The 22,646-nt window shown below is 52.4% G+C and overlaps 1 protein-coding gene across 8 annotated transcripts in view; it reads left to right on the top strand.

The window, feature by feature from the left end:
* The first annotated feature begins 3,423 nt into the window (after positions 1–3,423).
* GPSM1 (G protein signaling modulator 1) overlaps positions 3,424–22,646 on the top strand; it is an 84,360-nt gene continuing 65,137 nt past the window's right edge. Inside the window, exons 1-3 of one of the 8 annotated variants that reach the window (XM_061603662.1) lie at positions 3,424–4,356; positions 21,820–22,041; positions 22,420–22,555. In XM_061603662.1, the coding sequence (XP_061459646.1) occupies positions 21,821–22,041; positions 22,420–22,555 (357 nt within the window). In that variant the 5' untranslated portion in view covers positions 3,424–4,356; position 21,820. The other 7 variants (XM_061603663.1, XM_061603659.1, XM_061603667.1 and 4 more) reach the window with 7 other exon arrangements.

Here is a 22,646-nt window from a genome sequence, read left to right as displayed (position 1 = left end):
AAGGAGGTCTGAAAGGCAAGTGCTGGCTAAGGCAGGCAGAGAGGCAGGAGGGAGGCAGACACACCTTTGTTTAGGGACCGGTGCCAGGCAGAGGCTGCTAAGGACGCCATCTCCTCCCTAAGTCCCCGCCCAGCTTCATCACCACCCTCTTGCAGGATCTGCTTACATAACAAGAGAGAGACCCCAGTTCTGAATGACTTGTGTCATATTGAAAGGGAAGAAAAATATTCCAGCAGACTTTTAATTTTGTGAGGTAGGCAATGTTTTTATGACTCTTCAAAAAAAAAAAAAAAAAAGACCTGGTAGCCCATGGATTCTATCCAAGTAAGTTTCTTAGAGTAGACCCACTGAAATGAATGAACTTAAGTTGGCCACGCCCATTAATTTCAATGAGTGTACACTGAGTAAGGGTAATGCTGGATAAATCCCTGTCGCTTTCTGGAATGCACTGTTTTAATGAAAATCATATTTCTCATAAGCTGGAAGCCCTGGCCCCCTTCCAAGCATTGTATTCATTTACACTAGACGGGCCAAATATAAGTGCCCTTGCTTCAGTGAGGTATGTATGGGGGTGAGAGGAAGAACTACTGGCTAGAATGCTCATTTGCAGTACAAATGCCTCTCCTCTACATTCTCTTCTGTGTGAAGAATGAACTGGCGTTAATTTAGAAAGCAGGAGTGCCTCAACAGCAATTCAAGCCTTGTGTGCAAGGGCTCTTCTATATCTCTGCTCCATCAGGCCACCAGATGGCACTTTGTCCTGCATTTGCATGAAAAAAAAAAAGATTTGCAGTGCAGAACATTCCTGTAGAGATGCTCAGCTCTGGAGCCTCCAGAGTGCTGCTGTTCCCAAAGGGGCAATTTGTCTCTGTGTTAACAAAGCAACACACGTAGGCCAGTGGCTCCGCTCTTTATATATTTCTTTACCTCACAAGACCCTCTGCTTACCAGCTGCACATCCTATGGCATCAGATGTGCACATGAAGAAGCAAGATGAAAGCATTTTATTGCAATAAGCGGAGAGGCCATTTAGCTATGCAAAAGGTCCCAGGCTCCATCCCAGCCACTCTAAGGCCTTGGAAGTGTGGCAAGAACAACTCCTGCTCAGTTCTCTTTGCATACCTAAGGGGGACAGAGAGAGGCTCCTCCAGCTGGCTAGGCTGCCTGTCCTTCCCTGAGGTGACCCCTCCTTCCACTATGAATGGATCCTCTCAGAGAGCTGACCTTGGCTTTCTCCTCCTCCTCCTCCTCCTCCTCCTCCATTCAACTGAGGGACATTTTGGTCTTTGCTCCTCTCCTCTAGCATGGGGCAAATGGCCAAGGCTGGCCATTGCGCCTCCAACTTTGTTAGTTGGAACTAGTCGTGCCTTTGTTATCAACTACATATTTCTATGAATAAAGTAGCTCTTCTTCTTTTACAAAAGTCCACAGCCTGCTCCTTTCAGGTAAATCACACATACAACATGCACAGCTTAACTCTGCTGCATCCCAGTTAAATTCTCTGCCAATGCATATCACAGGTGAGCCTGCGAAAGAGTTCTTGCCTGCAGCAGCTGCCAGTCAGTGCAGACAAGCCTTTGCCAATCTAGCGTCCCTTGGATGTTTTGGACTAAAACGCCCATCGGCTTCAGCCAGCAGGCCTGTGAGATGCCAATGGGGGCTGTTGTCCCAAACATCTGGAGGGCCCCCGCTTGGAGACGGCTGCTGCTGGAGCAAATGCTGTGCTAGAGGGCATGGCCTCTACCTCCGGATGAGGCGGCTCTTCCTGTGTCCCTGGAGAAGGACAGAAGCGGAATCTAGCAGGACCCAGCACTGGTGGAGGGCTAAAGACGGGGAATGTTCTGTTCAACATAAAAGCAACATGCCAAGAAGGAATTGTGATGCCACCTGGAATCTTGCCCGAGTTAGTTTGGAAGATGCCCTTTGGTCAAAAACATTTGCCTTGAGGCCACTTGCTTTCCATGTTGTTGGTTCCAGCTTACACTCATAAGGTATAATAATGGAATTGCCATTCATTAAGTATTTTCTACATTCAATTAATTTTTTTAATCTAGAGAGACTTTCCTGAATGTTCACATTCCCTATGTGCGTTGCCTGTGCTGGCCTCAGTTCACACATTCAATACTCTGCACTCATTCCACTGTCGTTTGATGAGGATGGCGGTGCGTTGCTTGAAGGGATGCATGAGACTGCTATGGGCTCTGCAGTGACTGGGCACAAGTCCACAGCATCAGGGCTGGACCAGGGCACTTCAGAACTGGCTGCAAGGAGCTGTGAACATGATCTGCAGCGTTTTGTGGCCAAGCTAATGGCCTGGTCTCTCTCTCCCCCCCCTGCCCCAGGTTCCTGGTACTGTCTGTAGACAGAATCTGAGGGCCTGCCTAGGTGATACACTACATAGACTGGTGGAGAGTTGCTGTTTCTATGGTAACAGACTGTAGTAAAATGGCATTTGGCTGGCAAACAAGATGCACAGACACACAGCGAGACATGCATTTCCTTCTTTCCTTATTGTGACCCAGTAGTCAGAATGTACTGCCTTCAAGTCGATTCCGACATATTGTGACCCTATGAATAGGGTTTTCATGAGGCTGAGAGGCAGTGACTGGCCCAAGGTCACCCAGTGAGCTTCATGGCTATGTGGGGATTCGAACCCTGGTCTCCCAGGCCTTGGCCAACACCTTAACCACTACACACCACATTGGCTCTCATATTAGTAGTCCAAATAAAGGCCTTGCTCAAGGATCATCATCATCACCACTCAGTGTAAGCAGGACGCATATGGAACTCAGAAACGAAGGGCGAGGAACATCTGTGATCCTCCAGATGTTGCTAGATGACAAATCTCATCATCTTCCCTGGCCACTGGCCATGCTGGATGCTGGGGCCGGCGAGAAGGGGCACAGCTCAGTGGGCAGCGCCCCTCTTTGCATGAGCAAGGGCCCCAGTTCAGTCCCGGGCAGGGCTGTGAAAAGATTCCCTGTCGGACACCCTGGACAGCTGCTGCCACTCGGTGTAGGCAACAGGAAGCTAGATGGACCAGTGCAGCGGCAGCTTGCAAGGTCTCTGATGGAAGGTGGAATGCAAGTGTCTCTGGCTCCCGCAGTGCCACGCATTCCCTACCCGACAAGCCACCCTAACATGCACTTTTCAAACATTTTTTTTCAATCCTGCCTGTCATCTAATTAGAATAGCCGCGCGTCCCATTTTCACGCACTTTTTGAAGATGCAAAGTGGTCCCCGTACATCATCTCCGGAATCCTTGGAAGCCTCCGAGCTTGCCGGCTCCGGGGCTCGAGCCTTCGGCCAGAGATCTAGCGGCTTGCAGGCGGCAATGAGGTGCTTTTGGGGTTTGCAGCACCGGATACATAAAAGCCCCATGGAGGCTTCCTTAAAAGGTGGCCTTCCCAGGGCGCGAGGAGAACAGGGTCCCAGCGCAGGGGGAACAGGGAATGCACCGCTCCCCCGCCGGCCCTGCAGAAGTCGCGCTCCAGCCCGCCGACGCCTGCCCGCCCTCCTTCCCTGGCTCCCGCTGGCCAGAGAGCCGAGCAGACGCCTCCGGCTTCCTGCCCGAGCCGAGGTGGTCTGGCGGCGGCTCGGACTGACTCCCCGCCGGCTGGCTGGAGGCTCCTCCTCACAGCCGAGTCGGCAAAGGGAGCCCGCATTCGCCCACCCTCCCTCGCTGCTGGAAGGCAAACGACCAGCCAGGTGCCGCCTCCCCTCCAGGGAAGGCCTCCGGGCCCTGGCCGGCAGCAGCGGCGGCAGCAGCACACGCGGCGCGCTTTCTTGCTCCCTGAGCCCGGCGCTTCTCGAGGGAGGATGGCTGCCTGCCCGCGTGCCCGTGGGCGGCCGGGCGGGCTTTCCTGCAGAGCAGACGGCCTTTCCAGGCTCCCAGCTGCCCCGGGCGTGCGTTTCTGGACGGCTCTCCTGGCTCTCGACGCGACAGCAGCGCGAGGGGGAGGCGCAGGCTTTGGGACTGGCTGGGAGGGAGCAGCCGCGACGGCGGGACAGAGTGCGAGGTCCTGGGCGCTTCGACGGCCGCGCCTCCTTGCTCCGGGCCTAGGCGAAGTGAGCCGGCCGTCTCCCCCGCGCACGCCCAGACTCCGCTTCCTCTCCTCCCTGCTGCGCTGACGGGGCGGCCGGCGGGCGGGCGGGCGAGTCGCGCCAGCCTGCGGGGCTCTTTGGGCTCTGTGCCCGCTCGGCAGGGACGCGAGGCGGCTAGCCCCGAGCCAAGCGGCCTCTTGGGGCGCTGCGGCTCCCTTCCCGTCCCGCCATCAAGGGCGCCAACTTTTTCTGCATTTAACAGCTGCTTGGCGAACAAAACAAGCCCGGCAGGAGGAGGGCAGATTCTCCGGGGTAAATTTCCTCCTCGCGAGTAGCTGCGGGGAGGAGGGTTGGCAAGGGAGGGGGAAGGGGAAGGAGAAGGGGAGGGAGTGCTCACGAGCGCCAAGCGAAGCGGCAAAGGGGGGGGCACCCGGCTTAGGCCCGGGCAACCGACACGTGAGAAGGGGGTCCGCCTCGCCCAGCACCCTCATCTCACAGCGGCCGAACAGGGTAGGAGTTCTCGGCCAGCCTGGGGCATCTTTTGCTGTTTAAAGCCGCCGTTGCTGGAGGGAAGGAGGGAAGGAGAAAATCGGGATGAAGCCGGCGAGAACAAAGTCGTCTTTTTTTTTTTTTAAGCAAGTTTCAAGTCCTCATGAGGGAATTTGTGTGCTGGGGGGAGAAGCATGCTTCCAGGAGGAGCCCCAGAAGGCAATAAGGCGCCAACTTCATCACTACGGTTATAGCTGAGTTTACTTTTTCGTGGGGGGTTGGGAGCCAAACCACGAATCCCCCCCCGCCCCGGTTCCCACGGGAGAGCTCCGCCCGGCGCTCCCCATTGCTGCGCTAACTCGCGAGGAAGCGCGCACGCGGGCGCTCCGGGGGCGGGCGGCGATGACGTCAGAGCCGGGGGCGGGGCCCTGCCGCTCCCCCTCCCCGGAGCGGGGTCCTACGCGGCGCCCTCAGCCGCAGATGCCGCCTCCGCCGGCGGCCCGCTAGAGGAAGAGGAGGAGGGGGGACCGCCGCCGCCGCGATGGCTCTCTTGGCCCCCGAGGACGCCTTCCCGGACCCCGCCAGCAAGAGGCTGCATTCCAGGTGGGGGCGCGCGGGGGGCGGTCCAAATGCACCGGGGGGGGAGAGGAGCAACCTGGCAGCGGGGGCGCTTCCCCCCCCCGCGTTGCACTCCTGCAGCAAGGGGGCCTTCACCCCCCCGGCAAGGGGCGAGGCTCGCCCGGCGGCTGCTGCGGCGCCGCTGGCCAGCCCCCCCCCGGCGCTGGCCAGCCCCCCCCCGGCGCTGGCCAGCCCGGGGGCGGCGGCTCCTTCGGGCGCCTTCGGGAGGGAGACCGCGCCGGGGCCACTGCTGCCGGGGTCAAGTCAGCCCAGCAGCTCAAGGGCCACTTGCGACGCTTCCGGGGGGGGGAGGAGGAGGACCCCCCTCGGCCTCCTCTGCGGAGTGTTGGTCGCTCGCGTCACGTCTGGACGGGTCTCCCCTGCCAGCCGAGGGCCCCTGTCCCTGAGCTCTGGGAGGGAGGGGCGGCCCCCAGACCCAGGAGACCCGCACTGTTGGCCGCCTGAAGCCATTCGGCAGATGGGGGAGCGGAGGGGAGTTCTGCTGCTGGTCACAAAGAGGCCAGAAAGACAGAGCAGAAGAGGCTGCCTCCTGCCCAGACAGACCGTTGGGGCCCATCTAGCTCAGAAATCTCTTGACTCTGACTGGCAGCAGCTCTCCAGGGCTCTCCCAGCCCTGCCTGGAGATGTTGCTGGGGTTTGACCCTAGAACCTTCATCCTCTAAGCAGGTGCTCTGCCACTGAGCTAGGGCAGCTCCTCTCAAAATAAAGCAAGATTCTAGTCCTCACGCTTCTGAAGAAAGGGCTGGATTAAATAGGAGCCTGGGGCCTTCTGCCTGCAATGAAGGTGCTCTCTGCGTACCACCCAGGTGTGGCTCCTGACCCCAATGCTGGCTTTTGGTTGCACCTCTCTCTGGTCAAGCTGGAAGACCCCCTGCCGCCACTCTCCACCCACCCTGCTGATTTCAAATGGGAAGGCCAAGGAGGGTCCCAGGCCAAGTGGGGCCTTAAAGGTAGCAAAGGCCAGAGGAGCCTGGCTGGCAGCAGCAGCCCCTCCTCCCACATCAGGTGGGCTCTGCTCCGGGGCCTAGGCACAGACACCGCTGCCTTTCCTCCCCCGGAGCATCACTGGCGAGGACGGGGCGGGTTCCGCAGCAGCCTTTCTGTATGTCCATGAAATCTGGCCGTGGCCTGCCTTGGCCAAGTGTTTGGGGTCTGCCTTGAGGACCCACCGGAGGAAGAGTGTCTTTTTGCTGGGGGGCAGGGGGCAGGGCCCTCCCCCCTTGTGTGCGTGAGAGAGAGAGAAAGAGAGAGAGAGAAGTCTCCCGGTGTAACTTGGTTTCCATTAGGCAATTGCAGAGCCAGGGTGGAGGCCTGTTCCCACCCCCCTACCCCATAGGGAAGCTTTGATTGGTGGGGGACGGGACAACCCAGCTATCAATCATCTGATGTCACTACATCCTGCTAACTTGTCAGGAACTTTTTCAGATTACATTTATATCCCACCTTTTCCCCAAGGAGCTCAAGGTGGCATACAAATAGGGTTCGCACCCTCCTGGTTTTGTCCCCACAACAACCCTGTGAGGTAGGTTAGGCTGAGAGACAGGGAATGGCCCAAGGTCACCCAGTGAGCGTCATGGCTGAGTGGGGATTTGAACCCTGGCCTCCCATGTCCCAGGCTGACACTCTAACCATTGCACCACACTGGCTCTTAAAGCTGCTTTCTGCAGCGATCCTCTGTGTGACTGAGTCCCCCAAGGGGAACTGCTTTGCACAGCTGGTCCAGCATGGCTGAACAGCTGTTGGGGCTGACTTCATAAGAAGAGTCCTGCAGCTGGATTGGGCCAGTGGGGGCCCATCTAGGCTAGGCTCCTCTTCTCACAGTGGCCAGCCAGAGGCCCGTTATGGGAGGAAGCCCGCAGGCAGGACCGGAGCTCAAGGGCAGCTCTCCTCGCCAGAGATTCCCAGCAACTGGTGTTCAGAGGTGTAGCAGCTCCACCAGGGGAGGCAGAACATAGCTATGTGGCTAGTAGCGCTTGACCCTCCAACCCTCCCTTCTGTGGGCTTCTACTGACAGGGGCCTGCTGAGGTAGTACCAAGCAGAGGAAAAGGGTGAACAGCATTTTTATTTTGCATTGCTTGCAACCTTCTAGTTAGTTGTGGATGCAAAATTGCAGGGTTTGTTCACGGAAGCTGCAGCTGGAGTGACCTTGTGCTGCTGTTCCTGGCTCTGCTTTCACCACCCAGCAGTCACTTGGCGTTTGCTGGGGGAGGAAGGCTGGTTATCCACTCCTAATGGCCCTGTCTTGCCTGGTCCTGGGGCATTTCGCCTCCTGCTCCTCTTTGCAGAAAAACGAGTCCCTCAGGGAACCGTGTTTTGTACCTCCTGGCAGCAGGAGGTTCTAAGCTGCCTTTTACACATTTGGTTTCCTTATCAGGAGAAAGCCTTTTGTGTATTGGAAAACACTACAGGTATTATGGATGCTGAATATCAAAAAGCAGGAAACCAAGGTAGACAGTCTTAGCCTTTAAAGCATCGTCAGTTTCCCTCAAAGAATGCAGCATATTCCTGGAAGCCCCCACATAGCTGCAGAGACACAGACGTGTCCATCACTGGCTACATTCAAACAGTTAAAACTTGGCCTTTAGCGGCTCTTTTCTGTGCATGTGGGATGTTTCTGCAGCTTGGAGCCACCAGCTATCAAAAGCTATTCATCCGGCATTGTCTAGCCATTAGTGCTCGCTGGGGAAACATCTTCAGCTCCTTGGCTAAACACAAGGTCGTCTCTTCACTTGAATATGATGATGACGGCAGGTGCCAACCTTAGTGCAACACCCTTGAGAACGTCAGGAGAGCCCTGCAGCTGGGTCGGGTCAAGGGGGGGGCCATCTAGTCCAGCATCCTGTTCTCACAGTAGCCAGCCAGATGCCTCTTATGGGAAGCCCCCAAGCAGGACCTGACAAAACAGCAACTCTACAGGTTGTTGTTCTTCACCATTCAGAGGTAGACCTCCCCTGGGCATGGAGGTTCTGCTGTCACAATGGACCTCCGTAAGAAGAGCCTGACTGCTGGATCCGGCCAAAGGCCCACCTGGTAGCCAACCAGATGCCTCAGTGGGAAGCCCACAAGCAAGTCCTGAGCACAACCACTTGTGATCACCAGCAACTGGCATTCAGAAGCACACTGCCTCTGACAGTGCCTCCGTGGAGGTAGCATTAGCTGAACCAATGGTGGGGAATATCGAGCCTGTCGGTCGGATCTGGCCTGTGGGGCCTCCCTATCCAGCCCCTCCTCCCAGCTCTTTATGTGGCAATCACTGACTTGGGAAAACCTTCCATCGGCCCTTGGCTACCAGCAAAACGTGCTCCTCTGGCTGAAAGGGGTCCCCCCCCCGAAGTAAAGGCTGAATGAAGCTGAATGTTGGAGGATTCAGGCCAGGCAAAAGCAAGTGCGACTTCTTCTGGTGGAGGCGGAGGCGGCTATCAGTGGCTACTAGCCACAATGGCTATGCTGTCCCTCCACGGCTGGAGGCAGTAGGCCCCTGAATGCCTGGGAATCAGAAGTGGGGAGAGTTGCAGCTGTGCCCTCTGGTCCTCCTTGTGGGCTTCTTCCCATTGGGGCACCTGGTGGGCTGCTGTGAGGATACACTGGACTAGATAGGCCACTGGCCAGATCCGGCTGCAGCCAGTCTCTTCCTGTGGCCATATGTATTACTATTTTTATGTATTTGTTTGTTACATGCATGTCCCACCCAAAGGAGCCCAGGACAGCAGACAGACAAGCGACAACACATCTAGAAACCGTCTAGCCCAGGAACAGACTTGGGAAGAGCTCTGCCTCAAAGGCCCGGCATCCCCAGGGCATTTCACAGCAGCTGGGTGCCCTTTTGGACCTCCTTCCATCACAGGGCTTGACTTACTTATCTGGCTGGTTTTATATACAGGCACATGCACGTATGCATTCTTTATGGGTCTTATCATTTGCTGCTTTACCTGGCCTCCACCCCTCCCCTTCCGCCGCAGCCCTCTCCACATTCTGTGCCTTCTCTGGCATATTTAGCAGTTTCTAAAGGAGCTTGTAAGAAGCTGAATGTGGATCTTGCGTGGTTTGAAAGAAGACTAAAATGCGCACGCAAAGGCCACCCACATAAGCCAAGAACAGAGGGAGCGTTGTGGATGGGGGGCCTAGACGCGCTGTGGGCATTGGAACGTCCCCGGAAGCACGATGCTCGGGAGATGGCAGCAGCAGCAGGGAGGGAAAAGAGTCTCTGAGGAAGGAGCGGCAAAGTCTTGTAAGAATTACCCAGCTGGATTAGGTCAATTTCAGTTCCTCTCATTTTTCCAACTGTACATTCAGTCCTCCCTATGTCCACATCAGTTTGTGGTTGTTGTTTTTTAAAAAAGTCCTCGTGAAAGTTCATCAGTATTTTAGTATGCATTTCCCCGAATAATGCACATTTTTAAGCAATTTTGCTAAATATACACACTTTTGCAAATAGCTTCCCCGAGTGTAATGTATTTTTGTATACTCATGAATATATGCTTTTTGTATAGATTAGTTAGCTGGAGAACTACATTACAAAATTGGGGGAAATGCAAATTTCAGAGGATAGCTGTTTTGGTCCGTGTGTTGTTTTGGCAGAAGCCAAGGGGGGTAAGTTTGCCTTTCAGCATGAACTGAATTGAATTTTTCCTCCAACCCCAGAGCCAATGAACTTGCTCCATTTCAAGAGCCACAGGCGCCTTTCGAAGCTGCAATTGTCCCCCCCCCCGATTTTAAAAAAATATTTACCTTTATGAAAGCATTTCATATATAACATAAACCTTCCTTTTTACCTGGGCTTCTGGCCCTTAATTTGAAGGGCTTCATGTATCGGTGGCCTCTTGTAGTGCAGCAGGTTTTGTAAGACGTGTCTTTTATCTATACTGGTGTGTGTTGAATTGGTTTGCTACAACTGATTTTCATGTAAGTTGCTTTGGGTTGCATTTGCAAAGAAAGTGACTAATAATTACAAATAGCAATAACAATACAACAAGGTGTTTCACACAGTTTGCCGTCATGACCTGCTCTTCCTGCACCCTTATTAGTTACTGGCCTATCTTGCCTTGGCAGAGGGTCTTTTAAGTAAAAGGGGGGGGATGTTAGTTTTGAAATTACTCTTCCTTTTCACACAATTTACATTTTTGTTTCTGTGAGAAATATTGGACACCATGTTGAATTGGCATAGCAGAGTATCGCACACAACTTGGAAGGCAGTTGTTTGGATGAATGCTGCATGAGCATCCGTTCCTCTTGGTCCCAAGGCACAGAGACTTTTGTCATGGAAAGTAAGAGAGCGGAGTTGATTACAGGAACTACATACTGTGACAAGAAAGAGTTCCTAGTTCTACCTAAGTTGGAGATGCAAAGAGCTATGCTTGGTCTTTGTGTGTGTGTGTGTGTGTGTGTGAGAGAGAGAGAGAGAGAGAGATCCTTCCCAGGTGGGATGAAGAAGATGGGAGGCATCAGAAAGTGAGGCCAGCCACCCTAGGAGTACCAGTATAGCCCCTGAAGGAAGGTCAGTGCAGGTTAGGTCAGAAAGACAGTCTAAGAATCACGGAGGCTCCCCCTCTGCCTCCCCTGCCCATGCAAACCTACCAGCAAGCTGTGTTTCATCCCACCATTTCCAGCACAAAGCTGGATAAGTATGTTTGCCTTTGATGGGAAGAGATCTGGTGGGCTTTAAGACCATGCTAAGAAGGCTTCCTCTCGGCATGAACATCCAGATGCTAAAGCACCCTTGGCCATCCTGGTGCCTTCCAGAGGTTTTGCACTACAACTCCCATCAGCCCCAGCTGAACACACCTGTCGGTTGCTGGAGGTGGTGGGAATTGAACCTGGGGCCTTTGGCGTGCTGAGCAGGAGTCCTCCTCTGGCTCCGCAAGTGGGCTGGGGAAGGCCCCTTGCCTCAAGCCCTGGAGAGCCCCTGCTGCCATTCAGGGTGGACAAGACTGGCTCAGCCGAAGGCAGCTTCCTAAGTCCCTACTTAGTTCAGTTTTTTTATTGCGAACTCTGAAGACTTGAACCTTCCTTTGTTTAGGGGAAGGGACGTAGCTCAATGTAAAGAGGACATGCTTTGCATGCAGAAGAGACCAGACGTCAGTCCCCAGCGGCATCTCCTGGTAAAGCTGACTCCCTGCCTGACATCCCAGGGGGTGGCTGCCACTCAGTGCAGACAATAATGCGCTAGATGGACCCCAAAGGGTCTGACTCTGTACAAGGCAGTTTGGCCGGCATCTTCATTGCAGGAGCTTGCTGCAACTGGGTTCTGGGTTAGTCAGGATCTTCTCTTTGGATAGGGAGGAGGTGATGGTGATCTCGTTCCCTTTATTGGAGGATTTTCAAAACTTCTAGGGCCCCTCTTTGCTGCTGAAGCCACAAGTGGCATCACGGCCAGGGTGGTTCCAAAGCCGGTGCAAACGTGAGGCTCTGGCCGGCTCCACTTCTCATCCTCCACATTCCCAACTCAGAGTATGTTTTGCCCTTTGCGGTCAGTGCCCTGCAAGGCCTCTCTTCGCGGCCGTTGGGCTGGCATCAGTCCACTCCATAGGCATCATGGCTTGTTCCACTAGCATCAGGGATTTGGTAGTGAGGTGTCCCCACCCCAGAGGCAGGGGAGCGCACTCTTAAAAGACAGACCCATCACGGAGCCCTTGCCTGGAGGAAAAAATGCAGAAGGGTCAGAGTCTCTTACTCCGCTGAGTGATTTCTGCTGCTCCATCAGCAAAGCGTCTCGGAGCCACGGCCTCTGCCCTAGCCTGGCCTGCAAAGACGCCGGACGGCAAGGAGACACTTGGCTGCATCCAAGTCCTACTCAGAGTAAACCCACTGAAATTAATGGACCCAAGTGAGTCATTTCCCATTAATTTCAGTGGGTCTACTTTGGCTAGGCCATTGTCTTCACAAAGGGAAGGGACTCTGCACATGGTCAGGGACATGTTACTGTTTGATTCTCTCCCCCCACCACCAAGTTTGTTTTCCTTAGGGCAGGAAGGGGGAGCCTCCTGCTGGCCACATGCCAGTGGTGAGCAGAGCCAGTAGCAAAAAGCAGCCTCTGATGTTGTGGTACAGATCGCCGCATGGCTGCATAAGTCGTAGTGGTGATGGCCGCCTGCTTGGATGGCTTTAAAAGAAGATCAGACAAATGCTAAGGAGGATAAGCCAATCAGTGGCTGCTAGCCACAATGGCCCTGTTCTCCCTCCCCTGTCGGAGGCAGCGTGCCTCTGAGTGACAGGTGCTGGAAACTGCAGGATGGGAGAGTACTCCTCCTGCTGTCAGTCTGGCTTGTAGGCTTCCCATTGAGACATCTGGTTGGCCACTGTGAGGACTCACCATGGGGAGAGTGCTCCTCTTGCACTCAGGTCCTGCATGGGGGCTTCCCAGTGGGGCATCTGGGAGAAGAGGGCCCTGGACTTGAATGGGCCCCCTTGGGCCTGGTCCTGCTGCTGCAGGGCTCTTCCTAGGTGTTTACGACCAACAGATACAAGCCTTCCCTTTCGATGGCATGCCTTCATTCCTGCCATACGCAAGGCAGGCGTTTCTTCACACACACCCATCCAAGCCAGCAAGAGGCATCATTGCACTTCAAGCACACAACCCAGCCAGGCAAAAGCACTTATAGGGTCTATAAGAGGAGTCTCCTGGGGAGGGAGGGAGGGAGGGAGGGAGGGAGGCCTGGTCAAAGTCCAGATACAGAGACTGGAGGGCTACATTTGCCCCTGCCCAGGCCTGAGGTTCCTCATTGCTGCGTTAGTAAAAAGAAACTTTGCTCATGTTCAGAGGTAATCTGGCCAGGAAAGTTGGCAAGTCTAGTTGGGCTTGAGGGACCTTTTGCCCCCTCTGGCCCTGACAAGACCACCAGCTGCCCTAGCTGAGGGGAGAAAGGACCCCAAAGGCCAAAGAGGACTGCAGAGCATCTGATTGCCATTAGTGGCTCAAATCTTGGCTAAGCGCTTCGGAAAGGAGAGGAGAAGGCTCCCTCTATAATTATCTGAAGCAAAGCCTGACCGCAGGATATGTGGATGGATGTTCAGGGCCCGTACGCCGAGTTCCCGGCGACATGACATGAGCTCTTTCCTGGCAGCCGGCGCTCGGCGAGGGCTATAATCAAGTATGAATTGAGCGGGGCCAGCTGGCCAGGCCAGATGTCGCCTGCTTTCCCACTGTGTTGCTGTGAATGAAGCCCGTTGCGTTAACACAGTTTCTAATTCTTCTGCACTGGGAGGGGACCGTGAGCCTCCAGCCTTTGCCTGGTGCTGCTGTTGCTGCCGCTGGCAGGAGCTGTTCCTGGGGACACCGAAATACTTGAAGCAGCTGGTTTCGGCCTCAGTGGGAAGGCGTAAAAATGTCTTTGCTGGATTAGGTGGGGGGCCTCTGGGGCCGCACTCTGCCCTCCAGAGGGCCAGCTGATCCAGTATTCATTCTGGTTGCCCACTGGCCCATCTGGCTCAACACTGCCTACACTGGCTGGCAGCTGCTCTCTGGTTTCGGGCAGGGGGTCTTTCTTTCCCAGCCCGCCTGGAGATGCCATCAGGGACTGAACTAGGGGCCTTCTGCAAGCAAAGCAGCTGCTCTACCAGGTGAATGGGGAGATGCAATCAGGGCATCAGCACACCCTGCTAAATTCTGGCCTGTGCATCGGTTTTCATGAGCCCGGACTGGATCTCCCGATGAACGTGCCGCTCAGCTATGGCCCTTCCCACATACAGCATTGCCTCAGTCAAGGGCATCTCATGCTTTCCATTTCATTTCCCCATCACATTCCTTCTCACAAAAGCTGGGGGGGGCGGGATTGGGAGGTGTGCAGGTTTGTCATGCAAGAGCACCGAATAATAGTGCGATGACCTGAATGCACTGGTATGTGGTTGAGAGTATAGGAGGTTGGGTTGAACGCCATATATTCCAACAGAGGGCACCTCCAGATGGCACCCATGATGATGTGCTCTCATGGTGGTATCGGGGCATTTGGGGTTTTTTGTTTTTAAATAGCAAACGGGGGCAAACTGAAGTCTGAAAAAATGAGCAGAGATAAGTGAAAAGGGTCAGATCCACCCATTCCAAACATGCTCCGGAAGTGACATTTCCTTCTTATCTGTGCTGCTGCTTCGCACCACTTGTCTGGGGCAGATGCCCCCCCTGACCAACGGGACCCTTTGGTGCCTGCTCACTCGCTCTCGCTCTCCCCCCTCTCTCCCTGTCCTTCCTGCCCCGGCTGCCTTCAAGAGCAACAAAAAGGGCTGCTTTGTCTTTTGGATAGTTCCTCATTGTGCTGCCTTGTCAAGTTCCAGAGCGAGCCATTCATCTTTCTGAGAAACTGGGGTGGGGGGGTGAGGCAGGCGGACATCAGCAACGCTGCTGTGACTTCTGCATTGCTGCGCCCCTTTTCTTCAGGGATCTTTCGGCAGCCTTGACCATGACCTTGTCCTGCAGAGAGAGGCCATTTTCTGGCTATCGGCCACTGCAAACTGCTGGCCAGTCTGTTTGCACATGACGCGGGCCCACTGATGCATCTTTGCTTACAGCCTTTCCTGGGCCAAACTAACCTTTCACATTCTGTGCAGAAAATACCAGTTTGTGTCCAGCTCAGAGACCCAAGTTAGTCATCTCCACTACCTGCACTGGAAGATAAGGAGCTTCCTTCTACTGAATCAGACCATTGGTCCATCTAGCTCAGTGTTGTCTACACTGACTGGCAGCAGCTGTCCAGGGTTTCAAACAGGGAGCCTCTTCTAGCCCTACCTGGAGTTGCCATCGGGGACTGAACGTGGGACCTGCTGCCTCATATGCCCAGGTCTAAACTGTGTGTCCACCGCTCAACGTATTACATGAGAGGCATTTAAACATGCCTTAAAATGAGTGCCGCCTTCCACCCTCCTGCACCCCAGTAAAGAATTTGCAGCAGAAATTGTACAAAAAGGATGATTTTGTTGCATGGAGAATAGAACAGAGATATCCTGCAGAGTCAAAAATGTGTGATTATGCAGGCAGCAAATGGTATGTTGACATTCACACTCAGGCATAATCCGATAGATTATGAAGCACCCAGGACACCTTCACAGATTCAGGCTAGAGCAGGGGGAGAGAGGGAGGAGTGGAGACTCGTGCCTTTCTCGTAGCCGGGAGAAATCACCAAGTCAGGGCAGAGAGTTTTGCCTTGCGAGGGTTAAGCCCTCCCCTTGGGAATCAGACCCACGCCTGTCCTTGTAGCCCTAGGGCCAGCAGAGCTTGAGAGCAAAGGCTGAAAAGTTTCCTTGGAACAAGAGTTTGCTTCTGACCCTGTTCACAGCCTTGCCTTAAATGGGTTTTGAGACCCCATTGGATCCAAAGTGAACCAGGAAGTAGGGAGGAGTGGAAGTGTGGAGATTCCTTTGCAATGGAATTTTTTTGGGGATCTGCTGTCTTGGATGGATGGGTGGATTATCCTTTTCCATGTCCTTAAGAGACATGGAAGTACCTTTCCCTCCTCCTGGTAAAACAGGCAATCTTTTGTTATTTCAATGGATGTCACACATTTTAATGAATTTCACACCTTTGTTTGTTTGAAGGAGGTATATCCTCAAAGGGTGAGATAACTTATCAGCCATTTGCCACTGCAGGAGCCAGAGAGTCAGGTTTTGGGGGATTCCCATGGTCATCCTCCGTGGCGCAGAGTGGTAAGCGGCGGTAACGCAGCCAAAGCTCTGCTCACGGCCGGAGTTCGATTCCAACGGAAGGAGGAAGTCCAATCTCCCGTAAAAGGGGCCGAGGTCCACTCAGCCTTCCATCCATCCATAGTCGGTAAAACGAAAGGCCGGGGAAGAGTTGGAAATGACTGGCACTACAAGTGCGGGGACACCTTTACCTTTTACATGGTCACAAGCAATGAGAGTGAGAAAGTCTGTTTCCCAGGATGCATCACTCTGCTCCACTGAGATGAACCAGAAAATGTCAGGTCAAGGCAGGTGCATCTTTACAGACCTTCTGCACACAGAGCAGATGATCTTATCACTGAGCTACAGCCCTTTCCCCGGGTCTACTCTCAGTAGGACTAGCATTGAGTGCATCCCAGTGGTTGAAATCGAATGTTGGTCATACTCAAAGTAGACCCATTGGAATCAGTGGGACGTCATTGATTTCAGTGGGTCTACTCTGACCATGAAATTGCCGAAGGCTTCCCATGTTCAGAGGTGACACAGCATGTTCTCGATTGCAAGGGATTGATTTTCACGTGGGTGTGCATAGGGGTGAAGCTGATCCTCACTAGCTGAAATAGGAGCATCGATACTTCTAAATGGAAAAACTCATAACCTTAAAATATCCCAGTGTCCTTATGCGATCAGCATGTTTCTGCCTGCACCATCAAGGAACGGGATTCGCCACTGAAATAAAATAACCAAATTGCAGACATGGAGGAAGGTGGTTTCCAAATGGAGGCAAATTCATCATTGTACAGCTGATTCTGGATTCACTTGTTTTATTGTGATGAGTCATCTTTTGGCTTCAAGCTGTGGAGCATTAATTAACCACATTTAATGCTTTTTAAAAAAGCAATATAATGGTTTAACGAATGTGCCCATTGACTCCTAGAAAGCAGTTATTTAACTTCTCAGAAATTAACTTGGAGGCGACAGAGAGAGAGAAGGGGAGAGTTTTGCACCCTGCTTCTATTCTGAAGATGCTTTCTCAACCACAGCTCTGCCTGCATGAGGGTTTTGTTTTGTCTGGGTTCGGATTCATGACTTGGCTTCAAGGGCACAGTCGCGTTCCAAGTCATCTCCCTGAGGATAGTCCACAAGTTGCTCTCCCTTGGAGAGAGCCTTTGGCGGGCTTGAAAATGTGGGGTCTCCTGGCGACTCACATCTGAGAGTTTCCAGTGGGGTAAGCCATGCTAGATCACATCTACCCCATATATTTGAAGCACACTTAAAGCACATTTAAAGCACATAGCTCCCCCCCAAAAAAATCCTGGCAGATTTTGCTTGCTCTTTTGAGATTTTAATAATTTCAAGGATGCAAAAGCATTAGTATGCATTCCTAGAAACTCCCCCCTTCCATTTATGACATGTTCTCTAAAGTAATTATTACTGGCAAGTCACTGCTGGCGGGTTGTATTGTGCAAGGTGCTGTATGCTGGCAGAAGTCAATAAGCAGGTCTTGGAATAAGGCATTAACCCATCTTTCGCCAACCTGGTGCCCCCCAAACATTTTGGGCTCCAACTGCCGTGAGCCTGGGCTTCATGCTCCTGTGCTGGTGGGAAATGATGGGACTCCAAAACACCTCAAGGGCACCTTAGGACCCACAGGAAGCTTTGCTTTATGCTGAGTCAGGCCATTGGTTCACATAGCTCCATATTGTCTGCACTGACTGGCAGCGTCTCTCCAGGGTTTCAGGCAGGAGACTCTCCCAGCCCACCCGGAGATGCTGCTGGGGATTGAAGCAAGGGCCTTCTGCATGCAGAGCTGGGGCTCTCCCCACTGAGCTACTTGGGCCCTTCCATCCAGGTTGACAAAGGCTGTGCTGATGCATTTGATGACGCTTCTGCCTTCTTGGTCGTGTGGTTGTGTGTGTCCCTCTTAAGCCAGGAATGGAGTGGAATGCAGGTCAGGGGGATCTGGAGGGGGAAGGAATCCACACAGATGCTGTCACGGAAATCTACAGCCACGTGGATCAGTTCAGCTCTTGCCAGAGAGCTTGTTTCAAGGTTTTGTGGGGTTGTCTGGGCTGGAACTTGAGTGGGCTTTAATTTAACACACTTTCATCTGCTGTTGGGTCCTGCACAGGTTAATGGTGTGTGTGTGTGTGTGTGTGTAATTCATGGAAGGGTGCTGCACGTTCTCTTGCGCAAGGCCTGTCAAAATGAGATAAGCACCTGGCTGGTGAGAGAGATGCACTGAAGGGATGGCAATTGTCTACAGCTGCTTCCTAGACCAACTCCTGAAGTTTGCCTCTTGAGTCACTCCAGGTCTGCAAGAAACCCTCCCCCACCTGCCCCACCCCCACTTCCTTCCCTGTAGCAGTTGCAAGTGATTAATTGGTCGTCATGCGCCGTCCTCTGTTTGCTCAGCACGGCCATAAGCTTGTTGAGGTTTAATTGATTTTACCTGATGCTAATCTGATACCCAGTGAACCGAGCCCACGGCACTGCACCAGAGGTTCATGTTTAGTCTTTATTTCATTTATAAAATTTAATATCCTGCCTTTCCGCTCCAAGATGAGCTTCCAGGGTAGCACAGAAGGGCAACAAGAACATCATGTTAAATTCAAGCTTTATAAACAGCAGCAGATAGGAAGGAGAACATAGCGGCGATGTGTCGGTAAAAGGCCACAAAAGGTGAAACAGCCCGTGTAAATAAAAAGGGCTTCAACTGTTACCAACAGGGGGGGAAATCTGTGCCAGGTAATGATGGGGAAACAATTGATTCATATTTAAAGGCGAATCTATTTAATTTTCACTTTTTGAAACTGAAATGCACCTATCCTTAAAAATCCGCCCTTTTCCAAATGTTGCGATGCAGTTCTGCAAACAAGTAATGTGTACAAATATCCAGGGAAAGTTTGCATTATGTTGGGGGAAACTGCTTTGCAAACATCTGTATATTAGGTAAAATTGCATAGGAAAACAATGTGCATATTAGGAGAAATCCCCACTAAAATGTTAATAAATTTTCATGAGGATTTTTTTTTAAGGAATTCCCATACTGATGTGGAAATGTGGAGACAGAAATGCAGACGGGCAGATTTTCCCCCTCGCCAATGCCAGGCCTGCATCTCTGAGGAGTGGGTGGAGTGGGGTGTCTCTGCTTCTCTGCCTGCTGGGAGTCTCACCTCAGGCCCTCACAAGTTTGGGCAAATTCATGCAGAAGAGGGCAGTCATTTAGATACCTGGAAGGGAGGAACCTGCCATATAGCAAGGCAGACCATTGGTTCACCTTTGCCAACCTGGTGCCCTCCAGATGGTTTGGACTACGGCTGCTGTCAGCCCCAGACAGCACAGCATACCAGCCAGGGCTGATGGGAGTTGCAATGCTATCCGGAGGGTACCACGTTGTGTTCCAACAGGCAGGAAACCGTATAGCGGGGAGAGGGGCTCAGCAGTAACCGTGGCAACCTCAGTGTAGCCCTCACAAAGAGAGTTTGTGTACCCACGGATGCAAAGTTCACCTGTTGGATCCCCTGTTTTGCGTGGGTGCCAGAATTGGGGGGGGAGCAGAGAGCAAAGGGGTGTTGAGATGAACGAGAACTGTGTAAAGGAAATAAATACATAAATAAAACTTGGATGGCTTTAAAAGGGGATTGTGCAAATCCGTGGAGGAGGGAAGGCTGCCAGAGGCTCCTAATACTGGTGGCTGGGAATCCCAGGAGTTGCTGCTGTGGTACTTCCCACAACGGGCGTCTGGCTGGACACTGTGAGAGCAGGAGGCTGGGCTAGACAGGCCCCCTTTGGCCAGATCCAGGTGCTGCAGGTCTCCTCTTGTGTCGGTAAGCTTTTGCATTCTCCGGCGCAAACTCTGACTCGCCTCCTGCCCTGGCCGATCAGTGTGTGGCTTGTGATGGTAACTAAGGTGTTGTGTGCAAGGGAGAAGTTAGCACAACTCAAAAATGGGGGGGGACAAGATGTCAGAAGCCTTGTCAGTGTGGGAGCAGGAAGATCCCTTGGGAGCAGTTTCCAGGCCTCGCCTGGGCTGCATGGTTGCTCAGCAACCGTGCTTGTCAGCGAAGGCGGCCTGCCGCACTTCCTGGTCGCAAAGAGGTTCTCCTTTGGGTCAGGCGGGTGCTGGCTGTCCTTGGAGGAAGCTGTTGGCTCTTTCTCTTGTGGCAAGGATGGAGAAGTAGCCCTGAAGGTTGACAGGACCAGCGCTTCCTTTGAGAGCTCACTCACGAGCCCTCATGTGTAACGTGCATGAGCTTGAAGGGGGCATCGGGGTGGGGGGCGCCCCTCAAGACAACCACATTCAATGTCTCTTCCATAGATCCAGCACAGAACAACATTCTGCAAGCCATGGATGGCTGACCTCTTGCCCTGCGGATGTCGTTGGACTCCAACTACCAGCAGCCCCAACAGCCAGCATGTCCAATGACCAAGGATGATGGGAGTTGTAGTCCGGAAACATCTGGAGGGCCCACATTGGCGAAAGCTGCTGTAGTCAGAACTGGAATAGGAGGCCCCTACTCCCTTCACAGAGATCCCTGGGAAGAGGGATTGACAGTTCAACCTCTCTGGGAATTGTGGGTCTATGAGGGGAATAGGGGGCCTCCTAACAGGTCTTGGCAGCCTGTAGTAACAAATGACAGTTTCCAGGATTCTTTGGGAGAAGAAGCCATGACTGTTTAAAAGAGGTTCAGTAATACCTCAGTTCTTTCCCCCAGGAAAGAAACTCCTTTTAAGGAAGGCTTTTTTTAAAAGTTGAAACTGACCAGCTTTGCTTGCTATGGATAAACTTTCAAGCCTGTTGCCTTTGCTTTTAGGTGAAACTGACAATCTTGTGTCTGCTTTGCATTAAAGGGCTCTCTTGCTTTCTCCCTCATGCCAGATGCTATTGGAGGTCACTGATTCATAGGGTCACCATAAGTCATAATCGACTTGAAGGCACATAACAACAACAACAACTTGCTTTCTCCCAGGGCTGGGCAGGGAAGGATCTGATACGATTCAGAGGGAGAGTGGGTGGGTGCTGGGCCGGCACTTTTTAAAGACCCTGTTGAAGCCGCCCCCACCATCTCTGAGTGGGTGTAGGAACCTATCCCTATTCTTTCCATGTTATTCCCACCTCTGGTACCAAAGTGTCTGTTAAAGAAATAATGGCCAGGAATGCATGTGCTTTGTTAACTGAGGTATTACTGTACAAGAGTGCTTTAAATGTATAGTGCAGATGGGGTCCAAGGCTTGCTTAGGAAGAGACTCAGGCGGGAGCAGGAGGTTGTGCCTTCCCTCAGGCCCGGAATAAAACGGAGTGGGAAAATGACAATGGAGGGCAGCAGGCAAGGAAGAGGAGGTAGGCACAGGCTCCAAGTGGACTTGAAGGCAGTGAGTGACTCATCCCACCAAGGCTAAACACTCAGAGGAAAAATAGATGGGCCATCGCTGAGGATCCTCCCTCCTCGATCCCTTTTCCTTTCGTGTTGTGGCTTTTAGATTGCAAGCATGAGGGAAGAGACCATCCCATTACTGATGTTTGTAAGCTGCCCTGGGTACATCTTTTGACTGAAGAGCAGAGTGACAATGTTTCAATAAATAAATAAGCAAACAGCAACCACAGGGCTTTATTTTATTTATTAAATTTATATCCTCCCAAAGGAGCCAAAGGATGCCAAACTCACAAACAATAAAACAATTAAAATACCTTAACAGCAATTCCAGGGCAGATGCAGACTGTGTATAACATATAATACAAACAATAAGTTTTAAAATTATTACTGTAAACAAATACAAAACTACATAAAACACATCCACATGTTTACAAATAACACCATTTAACCTGTTCCCCTATATGCTGTTAGTAACCTGTAATCTTAATAATTTAACTTTCACCTAATTTATGAATTATGTAGCCATAAATAATGATGTCAGCAGAGAAAGGGCTTTAAATAATTCTAAATTATATTCTTTTTTCATATAATTAATAGAGCCCCCCCCCCCACAACACAGTCATGCATTTTTTTTTGGTTTATATACTTTTTTTTATTTCATAGGATGGAGGCTTCTTGCTTGGAGCTGGCCCTCGAAGGAGAGCGTTTGTGCAAAGCGGGAGATTTTAAAGCTGGCGTTGCCTTCTTCGAAGCGGCTGTGCAGGTGGGCACAGAGGACTTGAAGACTCTGAGTGCCATCTACAGCCAACTGGGCAATGCCTACTTCTACCTGAAGGAGTATGCCAAAGCACTAGAGTACCATAAGCACGATCTCACCCTAGCCAGGTAAGTCTTCCCTGGTTCCAGAAGTATTTTTCTCATAGGAGGGATTCCAGCAATACTGGTGCCTAAATGGCAACAGCCCTGTGGTTGGACAAGGGAGATGGGCACACAATGAAGGGCCTCTGATAATGAACGCAGTATACATTTCAAGGTATTTTCTTAATTATGCTTTATGCTCTTTAAAAAAAGTCAGACCTTTTTTGTGTCACAAGCAACTAATATATTCTAACAACAACAGCAACAACAACAACCCTGTGGTGAAACTGTGGTGATGCTTTGCTGCTGCCGCTGGTCCCAGGCCCACCGAACCACAGTCTGTGTCTTCCTTGTGACTTTGTTCCTGGGGGAAATCTCTCAGCGCCTTCCAATTTCTGTCCACAGGACCATTGCAGACCGCGTTGGAGAAGCCAAGGCCAGTGGGAATCTTGGCAACACGCTGAAAATCCTCGGGCAGTTTGATGAAGCCGTTGTCTGTTGCCAGAGGCACCTGGACATCTCGCAGGAGCAGGGAGACAAGGTATGCGGGGAGGAGGAAGAGGAGGAGGAGGAAAATGCCCGGGAAGCCCTGTGAAGAGGCAGCCGGCAGCACAAGCAGCCTGTCTTGCAGA

This window comes from Rhineura floridana, chromosome 20 (genome assembly GCF_030035675.1).
Source record: "Rhineura floridana isolate rRhiFlo1 chromosome 20, rRhiFlo1.hap2, whole genome shotgun sequence".
NCBI classification, from domain to species: Eukaryota; Metazoa; Chordata; class Lepidosauria; order Squamata; family Rhineuridae; genus Rhineura; species Rhineura floridana.
This window is presented reverse-complemented; position numbering and strand designations above follow the sequence as displayed.